The 20807-nt window shown below is 39.1% G+C and overlaps 6 protein-coding genes across 6 annotated transcripts; all 6 read left to right on the forward strand.

The window, feature by feature from the left end:
- Positions 1–690: 690 nt before the first annotated feature.
- LSM04_002502 (Flavoprotein pyridine nucleotide cytochrome reductase-like) lies at positions 691–1695 on the forward strand (the record flags this gene model as incomplete). The annotated part of the gene is made up of 1 exon (XM_067338395.1): positions 691–1695. One exon carries the CDS (start codon positions 691–693, stop codon positions 1693–1695), a length of 1005 nt encoding a protein of 334 aa, XP_067193687.1.
- A 1568-nt stretch (positions 1696–3263) lies between these two features.
- LSM04_002616 (uncharacterized protein) lies at positions 3264–5000 on the forward strand (the record flags this gene model as incomplete). Its single annotated transcript, XM_067338397.1, has 1 exon — positions 3264–5000. One exon carries the CDS (start codon positions 3264–3266, stop codon positions 4998–5000), a length of 1737 nt encoding a protein of 578 aa, XP_067193691.1.
- A 1180-nt stretch (positions 5001–6180) lies between these two features.
- On the forward strand, positions 6181–7050 carry LSM04_005497 (Dpy-30 motif; the record flags this gene model as incomplete). The annotated part of the gene is made up of 1 exon (XM_067338398.1): positions 6181–7050. One exon carries the CDS (start codon positions 6181–6183, stop codon positions 7048–7050), a length of 870 nt encoding a protein of 289 aa, XP_067193745.1.
- A 510-nt stretch (positions 7051–7560) lies between these two features.
- Positions 7561–12174, forward strand: LSM04_000472 (Peptidase S8/S53 domain; the record flags this gene model as incomplete). The annotated part of the gene is made up of 1 exon (XM_067338399.1): positions 7561–12174. One exon carries the CDS (start codon positions 7561–7563, stop codon positions 12172–12174), a length of 4614 nt encoding a protein of 1537 aa, XP_067193644.1.
- Positions 12175–12655: 481 nt separating this feature from the next.
- On the forward strand, positions 12656–13666 carry LSM04_003850 (uncharacterized protein; the record flags this gene model as incomplete). Its single annotated transcript, XM_067338400.1, has 1 exon — positions 12656–13666. One exon carries the CDS (start codon positions 12656–12658, stop codon positions 13664–13666), a length of 1011 nt encoding a protein of 336 aa, XP_067193720.1.
- A 760-nt stretch (positions 13667–14426) lies between these two features.
- Positions 14427–17399, forward strand: LSM04_000374 (Mannosyltransferase 1; the record flags this gene model as incomplete). Its single annotated transcript, XM_067338401.1, has 1 exon — positions 14427–17399. One exon carries the CDS (start codon positions 14427–14429, stop codon positions 17397–17399), a length of 2973 nt encoding a protein of 990 aa, XP_067193641.1.
- Positions 17400–20807: the final 3408 nt, after the last annotated feature.

Genomic DNA, 20807 nt, shown 5'->3' on the forward strand with positions numbered 1-20807 from the left:
TTCGAATTAAGTATTGAGATTTACACTTGCCTCCTCACCATCACTGTTGATGGAGTGAAATACTCTATACTGATGTGTTTGTGGGTGTATTTTATTGTTACGACAGACCGAAGAGTGTAGTGTAACAGAGAGATAGAGCAATAGGCACAAATGGCGAATGGTGATTATTTCTTTGTTTAGATCCAGTAATACATTTGTATTGGACTCTCTGCTAATTGGGAAGGGAATATATATATATATAAGGCCTAATAGTGTTATGGATATGGATAATGGGACCTGTTGCACTGTTAATAGACATCTCTATCTCTCTAACGTGAGATAACGTGTTGAGTGAATGTTGTTTTTGTACTGGTACTTTTGTTTCTTTTTTCTAGTTTTTTAGCTTAATTCTTAATTAAATAATGGGAATTGTTTTTTTTTTTTTACAGTTAATGCCACCTGTGGAGGTTGTTCTTTAATTTATTTATTTGTGTAGGAATGAATGGAATGGACGATTCTCTCAATCTCTATTTTCTGTTGACTGCTTTGTACAGTTTTTACCATTCCTTTCTCTCTCCGTGTGTGTTCCTATAACTGCCATAAACAGTAAGAACAGATAATAACATCTATAGAACAAATTATTATTATTATTATTATTATTATTATTATTATTATTATTATTAGTAACAGGAATATATTATTATCAATATCATGTTACTCCCGTATATTCTGGCCCTTGGGCTTCTTCTCTTCACGTTGTGGTTTCTCCGCAGTGGACGCGAATGGATCAGCGGCCGCCACTCACGCATCGCACTAAACAGCACGAAATTCCAATCCTTTCAACTGCAGGAGAAAATAACAGTGAGTCCCGATACTTGCATCTTCCGCTTTGCCCTGCGGTCCCCACAGCAGATATTAGGACTCCCGATTGGGCAACATATTTACATTCGCGGCCATTCCACAAACAGCGCGGGAAAGCGGGAGTTGGTGCAGCACGCCTATACGCCCATTTCGTCTGACGAGGAAGTTGGCCATGTGGACTTTCTCATTAAAGTCTATCATAAGAATGTGCATCCAAAGTACCCGAGCGGTGGGCGACTTTCGCAGTATTTATATCATCTCCCGCTTGGGAGTATGGTGGAGATGCGGGGACCCGTTGGGAGGTTTGAATACCAGGGACATGGGAATTTCACTATTAATAATAATAATAATAATAATAATAATAAGTCAGTAAAACAACAACATACGAATGTATTTACCATGGTGGCGGGTGGAACGGGAATTACACCGTTGTTGCAACTCATTCGTGCGATTTTGCGAACACCGCAGGACTCCACGCGTATTTTTCTCGTCTACGCCAACCGCACGGAAGCCGATATTTTACTGCGGGAGGAATTAGACAAATGTGCGAAGGATCCACGCATGAAAGTGTGGTACGTTCTCAGTGGAGCCGCACCAGCAGACTGGAAGTATAGTACAGGACACATTACAGAGGAGATTCTGCGAGAACACGTGCCTGTACTAAATGAGAAGAATCACAATAATCATAATCATAATCGCAATGGAGAAAATGGAGAAAATGGGGAAAAGAATGGAGTAGAGAGGAAGGAGCGGGTGTTTGCGGTGATGTGTGGTCCTCCTATGATGTTGAGACAAGCTGTAAGGCCGAATTTGGAGAAGTTGGGTTATACCGCAGAGAATATGTTTGAGTTTTAATAACCAACTTAACTGACTGACTGACTGAATATCCCTCTACAGCAAATGTGTGCAAAGAAAGGAGAAGAAGTGGAGTATATATATATATATATATATATATATATATATTTGTTTATTATTTATTTTTGTTTCTGTCAAGCAGTACATGGGATCCAACTAAAAGGGATAATAATAGAAATAGGTTTATGACAAAAGAGTTAAGAAAAAAGGAAAACGAAATGAATATTCTTCTCCTCTCTGAGACTCTCTGTTAATTCTTTCTCATAAAAGAGCATAACTATTTGGGCATCAGAAGCAAAATGTGTGTAATAATTACGTCAGTATAGTACGGGTGGAAATGACGAGCGGAAACGAAAGAGAAAAAGAAAACTTTGAGAAAAAAATAGCTAAATGCAAATAAAGAAAAAAATAAGAAGCCATGGTTGAATGGGTTGAATAGTGGGCAAAAGGAATACATATAAAAAGGAAGGTTATCTATATATATATATATATATATATATATATATTGATTTTATTTTAACACTTTAAGGGTGAGTTGATGAGGCTCGTCACTATTAAAATCTTTGTTACTGTTTTCTGTTTCTTGTACATGTGTTTCTTTTTTTCTTACTATTATGATTATTGTGTAACAGAGGTGGGAGAACATGTTTTTTTGTTATTATTTCTGCTCTACAAAGAATACATTAAAGGTGTTTTGCCATCTTTTTAAGTTTTTTTTCCCCATTTCCATTTCGTGTTATCGTTTGTCGAGTGGATACCGAGATTTCTTTTTTTCTTTCTAAAAAAAGGTATACACAGATATACATATGTATATGGAGAGAGAAAGAAATATCCACGAGTTTGCTTTGATGTTCTATCTCCAGGGGGTCGTCAGATATGAGATTTTCTTTTTATTATGGATATTGATATCAACGTTATTCTCTAATTCTGATTATTACTATTATTATTATTATTATTATTAGTATTATTATTGTTTTTTTATTCTTTTTCTTACTTCTCTTTATATTATGTTTATCTCTCTTTTCCTCTTTTTTTTGTTTATTTATTATATTAGTGGTAGGGAAGAAATAATAAGGCGTTGTTTTTTTTTTTTTCTTTCTTTATATTTGTATTTGTCTGGGGGCCGCCGTGTGTTTCCCGCGTTTATTGTGGATTAAACACGCCCTCATCCACACATACACACAGCCGTGTCTGAGCCGTGGTGTGAGAAGAATACATATATACGTAATATATAAATATATATATATATATATATATATATATATTTATTTATTTATTTATTTATTTATTTATTTATATTTATATATAGTTATTTATATTTATATTTCTTACTTGAGATATTCTTCTGAGAATTGGGTGCCGCTGACAAAAGAGAAGGGAAATAATAATAACAGTAGGAAAAAGAAAAAGAGACACGCAAAGGAAGTTGAGGGAAATAACGTCAGGACGAGCAAAAACAAACAAACAAAGGGCAACAAGAATAAGTAAACCAAACAAAAGAAAGAAAAAAACGATAAACAAACGCAAAGACAAGAAAAACATACAACCACAACAGGGAGAGAATTGAAATGTATGATTTAAATGTGAGTGGTGCAACACAGCACCCACGTCGAAGTAGCGATCACACAATGGAGTATAAAGCCGAGTTTATACCATCCACTACAAATAACACCAATAATAATAGTACTACAATACCAATGAGAAGAAGAAGAACAAGTAGTACTACAAATAAGTATAGTGTATATGATAGACAACCCTCAGTCAATCGCAATAACAGTCGTAGCGGAGAAGAGGAAAAAGAGGCGGAAGATGCATTAAAGCAGAGAACACGTCGGCCATCAGACTCCACAGCATTTAACGCCATCAACAACAAAAAAAACAACAATAGCAATCGTAATAATTACGTGCGTAATACCGTAAAACATATGCGGCGTCCAAACACACAACAACAACAACAAGAAGAAAAGGAAGAAAAAGAACAATCAACGCATGGACAGGAATCCCCGGACAATTTAAAGGAAATGCCTGTGGGACTTCACGGCATAATAAAAGGTGGAGTGAGTGGCCCGCACACACCGCGGCTATCGCTATCCAGTCCAGTCGTTGTACACATGGAGGCCTTAACTGGGCCTGCTGGACATGATATCATCACGCAAACACGACTAAACTTCCACAACCCACCCAAACTCACACTACAGCCACAAACACCACAACCATTGCAACATCCACCACAACCATTACAACATCCACCACAACCATTACAACATCCATCGCAACCATTACAACATCCACCACAATCATTACAACATCCATCGCAACCATTACAACCACGTCCATATCTCACACCGCCAACAAAGTGCAGTTATGCGTGCAACAAGTGCTACGACTCCGCGCCGGCCCCGGCGGTGTTCAGCATGTCCCCCGGCGGCGCCACCTCTCTCTCCGCGTCCCTGCGCCACGGCTCCGTGGGATCATTTAACAGCTCCCCACACACCCCGCAGTCGGCGTGGGCAAATTTGCGGGAAAAGACAGGGAGAAATGCGTGTAAAGTGGATAACGAGGCAAGGCAAACATTAGTCTCATCGCTACCACGAGAAGAGCATGCGGATTGTAGTAATGCAGATGTTTCTCCGATATCGGCATTTCCCACTTCGCTAGTAAAATACCGATCGCCACTAGCAAATAGGCAGCCCACGGGTAGTGAAACACCTTCAACGGAACTTGCCTTTCAGCAGCAACAACAACAACCACTACCGCCAAAGGAGAAGAAGGAATTAGCAGAACTTTTACCCTTTCTATTGACAAAGAAACCTCTTTCTAGCAAAAAAGATGAGGCAGCTGGAAATGGTAGAACACAGCAGCAACAGCAACAACAACAACAAACGTTATTGCAAGTTCCTATCTCTTCAACAAATAAGAGTAACATTAGTGGTACTCGATATAGTGGTATGAATAACACAAGTAGTTACTGTAATGGTCGTCCTGCAAACCTTAGTACATCCATGGGTTTTTCACTTCCGGCTATTTCATTCCCTAATGGTGCTTGTGTTCCTTTACAAGCAACACGAAATGGGAAAAATAGTGGTCTGAATCATATCGATAAATCCCCTAGAACGACGGGGCGAATGCGTATGGAAAGTGGTTGCAGTGAATGTAACTCAGGTATACAAATTCCCTGTTCTTCGCAGGGAATAATGGAAAGTGCCCGTAGTATGCAAAGACAACAACAACAGCAAGAGAGGAAGAATCGCAGTGTACAAGAACTACTATTTCAGGAAATAGTTACTCAACTTCGAACCAAGTAAAAGGAGGAAAATAATGAATGCGTGATGACAGAAACAACTAAAAAGTGGATGAATGCGCAAAGGGAGTAGAGGAATAGTGTTAATATCTCTTTTCTCTCTCTCTCTCTCTCTCTCTCTGTGTATGTGTGTGTTTTGACTGTTAGTATCAATGGAATTTTCTTTTTTAATCAGTGTTGTTGTTTTTTTATATTTCTATTTCTCTCTCTTTCGTGTTTTTATTGTCTTTTTTTTTTTTTTTACCTCCTATCCACCCGTTAGTTCTCGTGTAATGTATATTATTGGAGTCACGAGGACTCGTTTGTGTGGGTGAGAACGAATAAGTAATTCAGAGATAAGGAAATAAGGAAGAAAAAAAAAAACAAAGGAGATTGCATATGACTGTGATTAAGAAGAGAAAAGAGACAGTAGTATTGGAAAGTGGAGTGCACATTAAACTCAATGGAGATATGAGTATGGAAATTAAAAAAGAAAATAATTTACTGGAATAATGGAATATTTGATACCTAGTAGCTCTGAAATGACTAGTCACACCCACTCTTTTTTTTTTTTGTGTGTGTGCATATCATACATTTGAATTGAACGGTATGCATTAATGAGGGAATATTGGGATTTTCTTTTTTGTTTTTTTCATTTCTCTGGGAGGATAAAGGAAGAGAATGTGATTGTGAAGAAAATGAGAGAGGAACATGGATACGAAAGGGGTACATGTGCAAGTTATTTGTTTGGATTTATGGATTGGTTGTTTAGTTGCTTGATTGGAGTAGATTTTTTTTATTTTGCATTTTGTCTTTTGTCGTCTTTGTGAGTGTGGGTTCGAATATCTCTTTTTTTTATTCATTTTTGGCATTTTGTTTCGTTGTTTGACCATCGTTCTTTTGTCCTTTTTATTGATTGGTTGTTCACTGTTCCCTTTTATGTTCTTTTTTTTATTATTGCTTTTCTTTCACCGTCTATATTTTGAAATTTATATATATATATATATATATATATATATATATATATATATATATTCTGTATATTTTCTCTGTGTATATCTTTCCCTTACTGTTATTATTATTGTTATTATGATTATTATTCCTTATTTCTCTTTTCTATTTCCACAACTAATTCTCATATATTGTGTATCTCAATACATCCCTCTCCCTTCCTCAGTACACCGCAAAAAAAAAAGAGAGAAAAGATGGTATCTGCACTGAGTGGAGTGGTAACAAAGGCGGCCCTATTTATACGCCCCCAGTACGCCGAACAGCCGGAACTGTTGGCCATGACGAAATATAAATTACACGAAGCCGGTTTTATTATCATCCACGAGGAGTTCCGCCGCATTAATGACGAACTCGCCGACACGATCGCCATTCAACTCGACCGCACCGCATTTCTCAAAGGTAGCGCCGCCCCAACTTCCACCTCCCATACTGTAGAACAACAACAACAAGGAGAAGGACAAGAAAATAATAATAATAATGGAGAAAATGGTATTGCTATTACTAATAATACTCGTCGAATGTTTACACACACACACGCCACTACTGTCCCTTCAGGTCCGCAGGAACTTGTCGGTCATGTTTATTTGTACGTTCTCGCCCATCGTGATTGTCATCAGGAACTCCTGCGCTTTCTCGATCGCCTCTTCGCAGATGAGGATTACACCGATTTACTCTTGGAATTACAGCAGAGGGGCGTGGGTGGCGATGAAAGTGAATCCTCAGACCCACAAAATAATAATAATAATAATAATAATAATAATAATAATAATAATAATAATCAATCGTTGATGTCCTGTCCATTATTCTGCAATGCGACTGATATTGCGGCGAAACAAGTCGTGCATTTGTTGTTTCCACGCATGTTGGTGCATGATGTGCCAAATGCGGCCGCCTCGCAGGAGTACGTGCAGGCACAATTGAAAGGGGCACTCATTCCAGCACTCGTGGAGCTTTCAAAGGCAAAACCGGCAAATCCCATTCGATGGTTAGCGGAGCGATTGTTGAATACGAATACACGTGCACCACCACCGATCTCAGCATCAGCCGTAGATGAGCCGAATTAAATGAATGGAGAAGTGTATATATATATATATATATATATATGGAAGAGATATTTTTATATCTATTTCCGACATGTTTTTTTTCTTTTCCACTTTATTGTTTCGTCGATGTGTGCCTGTGTCTGTGATGTTTGTTGTGTTTGCTGCGTAGTTTTGAAGGGGAGACTAGAGAAATGAATAGAGGGGAAGTAGTGCAATTGTTTTCCCCCTCATTTTCTGTGTTTCTTATGTATAGAAGTTTAAAAATGCATATAATAACGTGTATATATATATATATATATATATATATATGTTATATTTTGCTTTCCCCTTTTCACCAAACGATGCCCTTGTGGTAAAGTTACCTTTGGTATTATTGAAGAGAAAGAAAGAAAAAACCTCAAGCTCGTAATCTTATCAATCTTGGTTATTTATAGTATTATTTTTCTTTATTTTTATTTTTTTCTTTCTTTCTTTTTATTATTTTAAAACATCTAGAAATGAGATGCCCAGGACGTGGCTATCTCAACATCAATGGTAAAATTCTATAGACTGGCTTTACACATTTCTTTGACATTAATTCTATTACTGGTGTGTAATGCATGTGCTTTACCTTATAATGATGATGCATCGTACATTCTTTTTCTGAATGCGTATCTTAGTCCTGATGCCCAAGCTGCAGCGGCTGCCAATATTGATATTCAACAGAAACGTTTTTCATGGTTATGGCTAGATAAAAAGAGAAGGAAACAAAATGTTTGCAATCATACAAGTCTGCAGTTACACTTTAGTCGTTTCACTACGGAAGTATGGCAGGACTTTGTAGTCGTACGTGTCGTAAAGCGGTGGCCGTGTGAGAAGCAAACATTCCATCTGCAAGAGATACTTTATAATATTTCTTTTATTCTTCCTTATATTGGACGTATCTCTGTTATTCGTATAGCTAAAGATATGGTGTTGTCTAGACAACGCGTACTCGCTTCATTAGAACAACAAAAAAAACGAAAACCTGATATATTATTATCCTCACAACAACAACAACAACAAAGGCGACGACGATGGTATCCACGACGGTATTTTAAATTACCTTTAACAACACGATGGACTGGCAAAGGTGTACGTATAGCATTACTTGATAGTGGACTGGATCCGTTGTTTTGCCCATCATCTATGCACGCCCAACAACCACCGAGTAATAATAATAATAATAATAATAATAATAATAATAATAATAATAATAATACGAGTAAACAGAGTTCTAACATGGTGGAAACAACCCTAACACCACCTCTCTGTCTGTGTACGAGTTTTGTGCCAAATGTACCGTGTGCGAACAGTGACGACAATCACGGTACCTTTAGTGTTTCTGTCATGGCCGGTAATGTTTCATTCACACAACACCACCAATCAACAACAAGAAGAAGAAGAATAACAAAAAGAAAAACAAAAACAACAAGAACAATATCATTGGATTCCAGTGTAAACACCACAACTACACAAGAGGGAGATGAACTACCATCGCCGCATCTACATTATTACGGTGTGGCCCCCAGTGCCGATATTCACATGATGCGTGTCTTTGACAATAAACAAATCTCCCGCACGTTGTGGTGCGTTGCCGCTCTTAATGCGGCTCTTCAATGGCGGGCGGATATCGTCAGCCTTTCATTTGGCGGAAATGATTATAACGACGATGTCTTCACAAATGCGATTACACATCTCACTAACTACGGTGTGGTGGTGGTGGCCGCAGCGGGGAATAGCGGGCCGGTGATGGGATCTGTACAGAACCCTGCCGATCAGAATGCCGTGCTTGCCGTTGGGGCACTCGGTACACAAGCAGTAAGTATATCGTTTAATAATAATAATAATAATAATAATAATAATAATAATAATAATAATAATAATAATAATAATAATAATAATAATAAAAGAGAAGAAGAGGGAAGAGGAAGAAGAATGATGGAAGAGGTACGTTGGGTTTCGACATTCTCCGGTAGAGGACCGAGTGTGTGGGAGTTGCCGTTTGGAGCCGGTCGTGTCCGGCCCGATCTTATTGCACTAGGCGAACATGTCCTTGGATTGGGTCGTAATGTGAATACGAAGAATAGTTATTACAGTCATAATTACAACATGCATCATACCGATAGTGATAATAGTAATAACAATAGAAATAGTGATAACAGTGCATTGGAGTTGCGAGTATCACACGGTACAAGTGTAGCCGCACCGTTAGTGGCTGGAATGGCAGCACTTTGTATTGAGGCCATACGACATGTAATAAGAAAACCACAGATAAATGTAGCGGTTATTAAAAGATTGTTAATGGAAACGGCAATTGAATTGCAACCGAATACATCTGTTATCGATCGTTTATTTCAATCACTAAGAAGAGAAGAAAAGAAAAAGTTCTATAGTGGACCATGGAGAGGTATTCTATCCTATCACCGTGAGGGAGTGGCCATGACAGAGACACTTATGCACTATCGTAATGTCCTGCAGTATAGTCGTAATAGTCAAGGTGCGGGTGAGGCGTGTCCAATGTGTGCACTCGCGTGGATTGAAAAATATAATTATCAAAAAGAAGAAAAAGCGAAGGAAACATTATCAGTACGATTATTAGCGGGTTTTGCTTTTCCCAAGGAAATAGATGTGACAAGTAAACATCACATACTTGGTGATGATGACGATGATAAGAAGAAGAAGAATAAGCCATATCCACTAAAGGATTATTGTCTAATTAATTGGCCATACTGTGAACAGCCATTATTTCCTTCTGTTACACCTGTTGTATTTAATGTAAGTCTCTACTTTCCACAATGCCCCGCTGCCCAACTGGACATGTTTACACCAATAGTCGTAGTTAAAGGTGGAAAAGGTGTTCGTAGTCTCAATAAGAATCCTCATTGTGAATTAGGTGATGTTAAGGCAAACGTGGCTAAACAACTTTTGTCTGTACGAGCAGAGGCTTCACCCGTGTTGGAGGCGTATAGTGGTTGGCTTTCGCTCTTTGCCTTTTCACCAGCGAATGCCTCTCATGTATATTCAGATGTGAATACAACAGAGAGAGTTTTAGAATATTTTGACGTTGTGGTGGTGGAGGGTTATGTCATGGTGGGATTTACCTGTAAAACAACTCTCCAAATTAATAATAATAATAATAATAATAATAATGATAATAATAATAATAACAATAATATCACTATTCCATTTAAAATCCCTGTTGTACCGCGTCCACCACGTGCTCAGCGTTTGGTGTTGGATGTCACCCATCAGTGGTTTTACCCACCAGCCTCTGTGTTCAGTGATGATGTACATATCTATACACAAACACCATCACAGCGGAAGAAACAGCCGCAGAGACGGCGAAGAAGTCATGTAATGTTTGAACAAGATAGTGATCATCCACATACAAATATGGCTTTATTATTACTTTACATGCGTCGTATTATGAAACTCTTTGTTGAAATTCCGCTGCTTCATCTCTTACCACTCTCTTCCTCTCCTCATGGAAATAATACGTTAATGGTATTACAGCAGCGGCAGCATGTCCTTAAACGTTATTACAGTCGTGTTGGAATGTTATTATTATTAGATCCTGAACTTCCATTACTAGAGACGGAGCGATCTATCATCACCCACGCTGTATTGCATCATCAGCTTCATATTATAATTATTAGCGATTGGTATAGTGAAGATGTAATACGTGATTTTTTACGGTATAATAACACGCAAGATGGTTTATGCCCTAATGTTCTGTTTCCTCATAATAAAACCACAAAAACTACTAATACTACTAATACTAATACTACTAACACTATTGTTAATCATGATACGAAACATTGTATAAATACTTCATGTCTTTTAAAAGGTACATGTCATGTGCCCTCGTTAAACATGCTGTTACGTGATATCAGTCAGGGTTTCTTGCAGTTATCCACAAAACATGTTGTAGACGGTGAGTTGGTAATTTCAGCAGCTAGCGAAAACAATGTATCGTTTCAGCGTTACTTTGGATCAATGAACACAGCAGGTGTATTACAGTGGCCATTAAATAGACAAGTACAATATATGAATCATACATATAGTGGGCATAATAATGATAATGATAAGGGTGGAAGAAGGACTGTATTGTGTGGTATAAATAAGGAGTGGGCGAAACAATTATATTATTCATCAAATACGAAGGAAAGAAGTGAAATACCTCAAAGAGATACTGATATTATAGAACGTGTATTACCAGATTCGTTTGTTCCTATTTTTGGTTTCGTCGGTGTGAACAATACTACTACTACTACTACTACTACTACTACTACTATTACTACGAACAGTAATAATAGTAATAATAATAATAATAATAATAATAATAGTGAGGGAGAGTCTCTGAAAAAAGGCCGTGTTGTGGTCTTTACAGACTCTGATGGATTTAGTGAATCTGCGTATATATTACCAAGATTACGTGTATTAGATATTCTTTTTCATGAGATTTCTTCAAAACTACATCGCAACAGTAAGAGTGAAACTGTAGAAACGGAAATTTCTCATACACTTGCCAATCTCATCACTGAAGAAACACAACGGCCTTCTTTTTTATTTGATCTTATGTCTGACTTTGTAGACTTTCTATACACGGGTGACATATCAAAGTTTACGAGAGATGCTGTCTGTTATCATGTTGGTAATAATAATAATAATAATACTGTCCCTACTATACCAGAGAAGAAGAATGATGATGACGATGATTTGAATAATAATGAGAAGATGTTTGAATTACTTCTCTCTAGTCTTTTTACGGCTTCACCACATCGTATTGCAGTTGCGAGAGGAGTCCATGAGGTACTTTGTGCATGGGAACCTCAAATGTTGGAAGATGATCATTATGAAAAGGAGGAGGAGGAAGAGCGTTCATTTATTTTATTAAATAAACGCTCTAAACAGAGAAGAGATGAATCTATGGGAAATGGTTTTTTACCTCTTTTTGCACATTCTATCTTCTTACTGCTGCTCTTATCGTTGTTAGTGTTACTAGTGCTTCTCGTAGTTGTTATTGGTTTTCTTGTTCCATGTCTTGTGGGCCAGCAGCACTCTTATCGGCTTATTTCCATATTCCATGGTGAGAAGAGCAGAAAAAGAAAAAAAGATGAATGAGGACCTTATCAGTTTTCTGCTGTAACATCTTACTGGATGTTATTCTTTGGTTTTATTTTTTAAGTTTGGAAAGTGGAAATGAATTCATTTCCGCCGTTTTTTTTTTTTTGTATTATTATTATTATTATTATTATTATTATTATTATTATTATTATTATTATTATTATTATTATTATTATTATTATTATTATTATTATTATTATTATTATTAAAGTCTGTTTTCGTAATCCCTGAATGTATATAAATGTATATACATGTATTTCTTTCTTCTTCCCTCTTATTACCATGTGTATGTATTCTTGTCTTCATTCCCTCTCTCTCTCTCTCTCTCTCTCTCTCTATGTACATATATTCATATGCCGTAGTACGCAGCTTTACAAACAACAAAAGAACACAAAAAAAAATTCCATCAATACTTCTTCGTCAATTCATTATTCTTAGTATTATTATTTTTATTATTCCAATTTCAATTCACACGTCGATGTCTCACATCACAAATCCCAAACGTGCCTCCCGTGGCTCCGTAAAGGATGCGGTGTGTATTCCCTACACATCTACCTCTCCCTTTCTATCCAGTCATAATAATAATAATAATACGGCCGCGGCGAGTGAAGGCACACACTGGCGCAAGTCCAGTCGACTCTTCTCACGAATGGCCTCCGCTGTGGCGCAGAAGATCCTCCACGCCCCCCCGCCCGCACTAACGTACGGCGACATTCTCCGCGATGTGCCCTTTCACACACACAACCGCATTGTTTCCTTTTTCTCCACCCATGCGTCCCTCTGCGAGGCGGAGTTTGGGGTGTCGCACGGCCAATGTCTGCGCCTCACGCAGGGGGCGTGGCGGAGTGAGACGGCGGTGGTGGTGGGCGCCCGCGGGGGGACGTTGTGGATCGTGGGTAGCAGTGGCCCGGCCACCGCGTTTCCCCTGCAACCCGTGGAAAAACACAAGTGGGAAAAAATAGCGGTGGTGCCGGAATTAGTGCAGAAATTGCGTGAGGGATTGGAGGCGGCACGCAGAGATGTGGACTTGGATTACACCGTGGAGCAGCGGGAGTTCTTGCAGAAGGCACCGGATTTGTTTATGGAGGTTGTGGATGACTCGGAGAGGAATTTGGTATTTACTTCGGATATGCGATGGAGTATACGTCGATACACGAAGAGGCATAGAGATAATAATAATAATGAGGATGGTGATGATAGTAGTAATAGTAATGGTGGGAATGATCCTGATACTGATGATATTGGTAGTGCTGACAATGTTGTGGAACAGTCTCGCAGGAGCGTAGATGGTAATAATGATAATAATAATAATGAAAGTGTTACTACTACTAGTATGCGGGGTGATAAAAAAAGTAAACGTGTGGTGCTTGTACCGCAAGTAGTGCAATCAACAGGTGATCTTGGTTGGGCTGGTGAAGGCATTGTGGTAGTGAATGCTGGTGGTGTGGAGTCATTCGCCGCCTCTCTCTCTGCTTCAGTTCTATTATAATTATAGAGAAATACGGTTTTAAATATATAATACGACCTGTATATATATATGGTAATAGTAATAGGTGTAGAAATGGAATTGGAAGGAGAGAGACAGAGAGAAGAAAGAAGTAGATATATATATATATAGAGAGAGAGAGTGTGTGTGTGTGTGTGGATAAATGAATGTGCTTTTCAGGCATGTGTGTATTGTATTCACTTAACAGATTCTTTCTTTTCGATGTTTTACTTCATTACGGTGAATGTTGCTGAATATGGTTCTTGTACTTTTCCTTTTCTTATCCTTATTTTGTTTCCAGGATTGGTAAACACTGTGGTGTTATAGCCGATGAAATCCCCCGCCCTTCTCTTCCTATTTGTTTTTACTGTATATATATATATATATATATATATGCATCAATTCATTGCACATTTAATTACATCTGGATGCAAAGAATACCTACTCAATAGATACTTTTTTTCTCTCTTATTCTTCTGCTTATGTGTTTCTATTGTTTTTTTTTCTTTTAATTATCCTCTTTTTTCCTTCTTTTTTTTTGTCTCTGTGTGCTATTCCTGATATTGTTTTGAAATGTACTTTCAATCACACATACAAACGTACGCACATACACACTGACACTGGCACATATTCATTTATATATTTATATAAAAAGCTGACGTACAGTTAAAAACGAAAAGAAAAAGAAAAAAGTTTTTTTTCTATTTTCCTTATTGTATCGTGGAGTATTTACTTTCCATCATCGAAACAGAGAGATTCATTCATGCAGAGTAATTCCTTCGTAGCGGCATTTCTTGTAAAAATTCTGCTGCTGATCCTCATAACTACAATAACAATAACACCACCACAGCAAGTTGTGGGAGATCCATTCTTTTACATTACGGAGGCATCCCAGAAATACACAGAGGTTGAGAATTACATACAAAAAACACTTCCACTACCCGCTAATTATACTGAACGTACAACGTTCTCTGTAGACTTTTATAACGCCCTACAGTTATTGCGAATTCCCCGTCATGGAAGTTCAAAGCTGAAGTTTGCGGAAACACAAGTATTACTGCAACCACAAGGAGGTGGACTTCACGGAACAGAGGCAAGGGCACTGTTGGAAGATAAATCCGATGATGCGATCATTGATGAGATCTTCGCTATGCCACTTCCCACACAATCTAATGGCAACAACACGCAATTAAGTGAAACCAATACCAATAATACTAATAATAATCATAATCATAATAATAGTACTACTACTGCTGCTGCTACACATTCTATTGGTCGTTCACTTCTAGAGTTTGCACTTGAGCATTTATTTTACAGGAATCAAACAGTAATAGTTTCTCCCACAACTAAACCACGAAAATATGATTTGCCACGACAAATGGCAAAACGTCCACCAACCCATGGATGGCGTCGTTTTTACATTGCCATCAATCTTTATAATAATGAAGCTACAATTCCTTTTCTTACTGGAGCATTAGTGGCATTTATAGAAGATGAACTCGGTCCTTTTTTTGATATTTCCACCTCTGTGGTAGTTTCTATCTTCACCAATGAATCAAAAGATCGTACGGCGTTATTGGTGAAAAGACTATTGATTCCACGACTACAACGTGCGGGTGTACGAAATATCTTTGCAACAGTTGCTGGTACGTGTTATACATATGATAAAGTACCAAAGTGGATGCCGCGAATTGAGTGGATGTCGTGTGTACGAAATAAAGCGTTAGAGCCATTGTACAATTGGGGAATGCAGTTATTTTCACCAGCCTTCTACGCCTCATCATGGGAGTGTGAAAAGAATAATAACTGTACTAGTGTGAATGCGTTTCTTAATGAGATGAGACCCTTGCGGCGGTACAAGATGAGCACCAATGGGAATGCCAGTAATAATGTTAAGAATTTCACCTCAATCCACAACAATGATCATAACAATAATGGTACTAAAAAAAATGACGACAATAACAATATCAACAATATTAATAATAATAATAATAATAATAATAATAGTAGGGGTTCTGCGGGATTTCCGCCATGGGAAATCGTACATGATGATCCGGATGGTGATAACATGGTAGTATTATTTTTCAATGATATCTTCTTTCGCCCGCAGGACATCACAACTCTACTGGAGTCTGTGGAAGAACCCCTTATTGCCGCCCGCAGAGAATCCCATGGTGTGATGGAAGAAGATGCCCCTACACATTCCGCTTTAAAGGAAAAACACAAGGGCATAGGCACAACATTTGATATGGCGTGTGGAATGGATTTTTATTACTCTTTTTATGATCGATGGGTCTCACGGGATCGTTTTGGTAAACCGTTTACAGGATATATGCCGTACACAGATGAACCAGAAACACAGGCAGCATTTTCTCGCATTATTGCCCATACGGGAAGTGTATACGGGCGAAAACAGGCCATTCCTGTAAAGTGTTGTTGGAATGGTGTTGCAGCGATTAGAGGAAGACTTTTCCTTTCGCCATTGCGAGGAATGAAAAGAAATGTGGGTGATACAGAATCTACACTTCATAAAGAATGGCAAAAACAACAAGAACAAAAAGGAGAAAGAGAAGTAGGTAAAAAACGTGAGAATTTCACAGTTGAAATGGATGGCATTGCCCACACGCTAGAGGATGAGATACAATTATGGAAAGGGCAGAAATACCGCTATGACCCGGAGGCTCACAAGCAAGTTATTAACCTTTATTATTTAATTCTGCTTAAACGATTGTCTCTCCGTCGTGAAAGGTGGGCGTATAATGTGAGTAAATTCTCAAAAGACACTCGACTTTATTTACCACTCTATAATATCCCATTATCAGCATCTGCAATTCGTGCAAAGTATGGAATAGAATTATCTACTTCTGTAAAAGATAGTCTTATTACCTCTGGTATTGCTGAGGAGGAAATTGGAAATTCCGTATATTACAGGGCTGTTGAACCCGGAATTCGATTTCGACATGCTTTATTACCATCATTTGGTGCTACTGTAGAAGGACGACATACTGTGCAAGATGATGTGTGTGTCTCATCTGAGTGTTTGTTAATTTGTCAAGATATATTGCATGCGGCTTTGCTTGAGGGACGGGCACCTGTTATTTTGATGAATCCAAATGTACGAGTGGCGTATGAATCTGCCCACTTTGATAGAATCACAGGATGGTTTTACAATTCATACGTTGTATTTGCACTTTTCTCCTGGTTACGTTATTTCTTTTTGTTGTTTTATTCCTCCTTTGGTCACTGGGAAAGTAGTAGTGAGGCTGGAATACCAACATCTGCGGCAGATGATTGGACGGCGGGAAATTACAATCGTACGGCTGTAATTGGACATACATATCCCGGTGGGGTAACACGATCACGATTGGTAAATATCACGCGTGCCTCATTAATGGTTTGCCATGTCCCAGAAGAAACTGTTTTATCTTCATTTATACGTTTCGCTACTCTTGGGTTTTTTCTGATTGTTTGTCTGCATGTCTGTCAAAAGTGTGTTAGACATGTTTTGCAGTATTGTGCGTTTGTATGGCGAAGTTTGATGTATAGTAAATGTTTCTACGCTATGCTGAGAATACGATGGTATTTAATGCGAGCACTTTTGCATCCACGTGGTAAAATTGCGTTTGGTTGCCCACGTTGTATTACACGTGTTATTCGATGGATTTTGCATTCTCGTTTATTACACTGCTGTACTTCGTGTGAGACACCAGAGGAAGGAGAAGTGTTTCTTTTATAACTAAATAAATAAATAAATAAATAAATTTATTTATACTCCCGTGTTTGTTTGTTTTTTTCTCAGCTTGCGATACGAATGATCGAGTCTTACTGACTTTTATATCTTGTATGGGTTTAACTACTGGAAATTTTTTTACTTCTTTTTATTCCTAACAGCGTGCCAATAGTAATTTTCTGAAAAGAAAATAGTAAGTTTTTTAAAGTAAGTACGATCACGACAACCATCCAGCCTTATACACCACTAGAGTGAAGAATTTGCACTAAGGCTTTCAAGGATTTTGTGCGCCAATATGGTCCATTAGAATTTTCCTTTGATTTGAGACCTGCGGATATGCCGCAACACACTTTTCATGTTGACAGTACTCTAACTTTAGACGGTGGTACTCTCAAATTAAAAATGGAACCAAACAGCTTTATGGACTGGGAATCCGTGTGCCCGTCCATTATTGGTTTTATAATGCCTCGAAATCGAAATTTCCTACAAATTTTCGAGACGACAAATAACTTATTCGGGGCGGAATGGGCCGCACTGGGAGAGCAAGCTCTAAGGCTTCATCAAGAATATAACAGCGCCCGAGCACAGTTAGAACACGAAGCTTTTCGGGCAACGCAAACCGCTAATATACAACTCCAGGAATTACAAAATCAACTGGCACAGATGCATCAACAGGCTAACACGCAAGCCCTACTGGCAGCATCCCACACACAATTAAACCAAACGCTTGAAGAACTACGACAGCTGCAAAATCAGCATGCTGCCACACAAGCGCAATTAAAATCAGCGCTGGAAAACTACAATCAAACGGAACAACCGTCTGTTCTGGGTGAAACTAAGGAACCAAAGATATCATCACTGCAAGGTAGAAATATAACAGGCTGGGCAGGGAAACCAGCGCCCGATTTGCCGGAAAATGGGGAACACCCGAAGTTGGGTCTTCGGGGAATCCAGGAACGCCGCCAACCAACGTGGCTCGAAAGCAGCCGACCTATAGAAAAAATACGGACCTTTGATGGACTGATGGAATTTTTGATGGATACATCACCAACAGAAGTTGTGGCGGCTTATCAGCAACTTTTTCCCAGACTGGTTAATCCCGGTCCTTTTTATCAAGATGCATGGGATATGTTCATACAATGGCTGGACTCCTTTCGTAACGAGGGGATTTCAGAGCAGCTCGTCCATATGGGACGACAGGTATATACACACCTCCGACTAATTCAGGCTGCAAAAGATAACCCAGGCGTGAAGATAACCGCACTACGAGAAGCTTATGAAGAGCCTTGGCAAAAGGAAGATCCAATCGCGCAAGCCGTGAATAAGGTAAAGCGGAAACAGTCATTATCACCGCCGAGTAAGGCTCGGTGTTTCAGATGCGGTCGCATCGGACATTACAGCACAACGTGCTGTGTAAACGCGTACAGAGAACCATTTAAACCAAAAAATAACACAGTTAGGGAAACACGCAGACCTCATGGAACTCCCACGCAGCACGGTACGATACTTAGGCCATTGGGCCGCAACAATAAACAAGTCCGCACACTTGACATCATTGATGTAAGAGAATTAGAAAAATGAGCTGCAGAAAAATGGGAATTACCAGAATTAACAACGCAACACATTCGCGCCCCTTTCAAAGGGCATAATATACTGCAACGATCACACCGAACCAGTGTGGCGACAAAAGAAGACGAAACACAATTACCGTTGCAACAAATAGACGTAGGCACACTTTCCACCTAATGGATAAGAGACCGCCTCAACCATAAGGCCAGGAGGCATTGGGATGAGGTGTGGCACATTATGCAGAAACCCGAATTATACGCCAAACGGCTTGAATCCAACTTACGAATTAATAACGCTGATGCGCAGCGTATGAAGGAAGCAGGAATTATTTGTACAGCTTCATTACATCCAACTGCAGGTTGGGTGGGCCCGTTTACGGTGGTGGAGGGCAAACCCTCCGGAGAAAGAAGACGTTTTATTGCGTGGCCGAGAGAAAAGAATGACAAGGATGATCATGAGGCCGATGTGCCTTTGGGACACATTTCCCGGTGCCTGGATGCGGTTTACGGCGATACTGCAACATTATTTGATTTAAAGGCATCCTTTTTCCAGGTGGCCTTACCAGTAAACACACGCGCAAGTTTCCGTTGCCACACGGAATCAGGTGAATTCGTTGAGTTCACTCGCCTTTTCATGGGCTATAAATGTAGTCCTGAGATTATAAATACCATTAAAAGAGTTTTGTCTGGAGATCCAGAATTGGCATTGCCACAATATGCAGCACCAGAAGGTTTACACATACATGTATGGATTGATAACATCAGAATAAGTGGTCCACATCAGAAGGTGGATGCTTGGGGAAAGACAATTCGAAAGAACATGCAACAATGCGGCACCACCATTGGAGAACAGAAGCTCAACACTAAAGAATATGATTTCATAGGCGTACATTTCAATCACAAAGACAACACGGTGTCTTTAAGTGAGAAAACAATACAGAGATTACAGCAGGCTCCTTCACTGGATAACAAAACAGTCGAAGAACTGGATAGCACAGTTTCGCGTATGCTTTGCGCGGGTGGAGTAAGAGGTGCAGCTCTTTTCCCTTATTATTTATTCTTGAAAATCGCACGTCGACGTTTATCTCGTTTAAATCGAGGATTAATACGGCCACAAGACCCGGCAAATTTATCACCAACTGCAAAGGACATCGGACAAAGTTGGCTCAACACATTGTTAATGAACGACCCGGTTCATCCTCCACAAAAGTTGCCCTCCACGGCAACACTCGTCACTGACGCCTCCATGTACGGATGGGGGGCGCTGTTATTCAAAGATTCAGGGGAGTTTTGGCCGCGGGCAGTGCGTGGGAACGCACACCCCATATGATATATCAAGCGGAGGCACGAGCAGTTCATCTCGCTTTACGCGGGTTTAAAACACATCCACACGGTCCCGTGGATATTCGCGTGGACAATGCAACCGTCATGCATATTATGCAAAAAGGAAACACACATTCACAAGCTTTGGTGAAGGAAGCTGACGCCATCGACAGAGTTTGCGCTCGCAAGGCATAAGAGCAAAGTGGTGTTATGCAGCTTTAGAGCAGAACCCGGCGGACGGCTTATCTCGAGGCAAAACAGTCCACTCCGTAGACGTAGCGAAGGGGTGGAACTTGCGATGGGGATAGCGGGATTCGGGTTAAAAGGGCATCTCAGCACTTCCTTTTCGTCAGTTTTTAGGATTCTTTAATAAATAAATATCTGGGACAATTTCAATTTATTGTTTGTATTTTTATATGATATGGGGTTACGAGTAGTAGAGTTAAAATACACTGTTTTCTCTTGTTTCTTCTTTTCTCTTTCATAGGTGAAGTAAGGCTAAGATTATTCTTTCCTTCTTTTT

Source organism: Trypanosoma melophagium (genome assembly GCF_022059095.1).
Source record: "Trypanosoma melophagium isolate St. Kilda chromosome Unknown ctg15segment0, whole genome shotgun sequence".
Taxonomy (NCBI): domain Eukaryota; phylum Euglenozoa; class Kinetoplastea; order Trypanosomatida; family Trypanosomatidae; genus Trypanosoma; species Trypanosoma melophagium.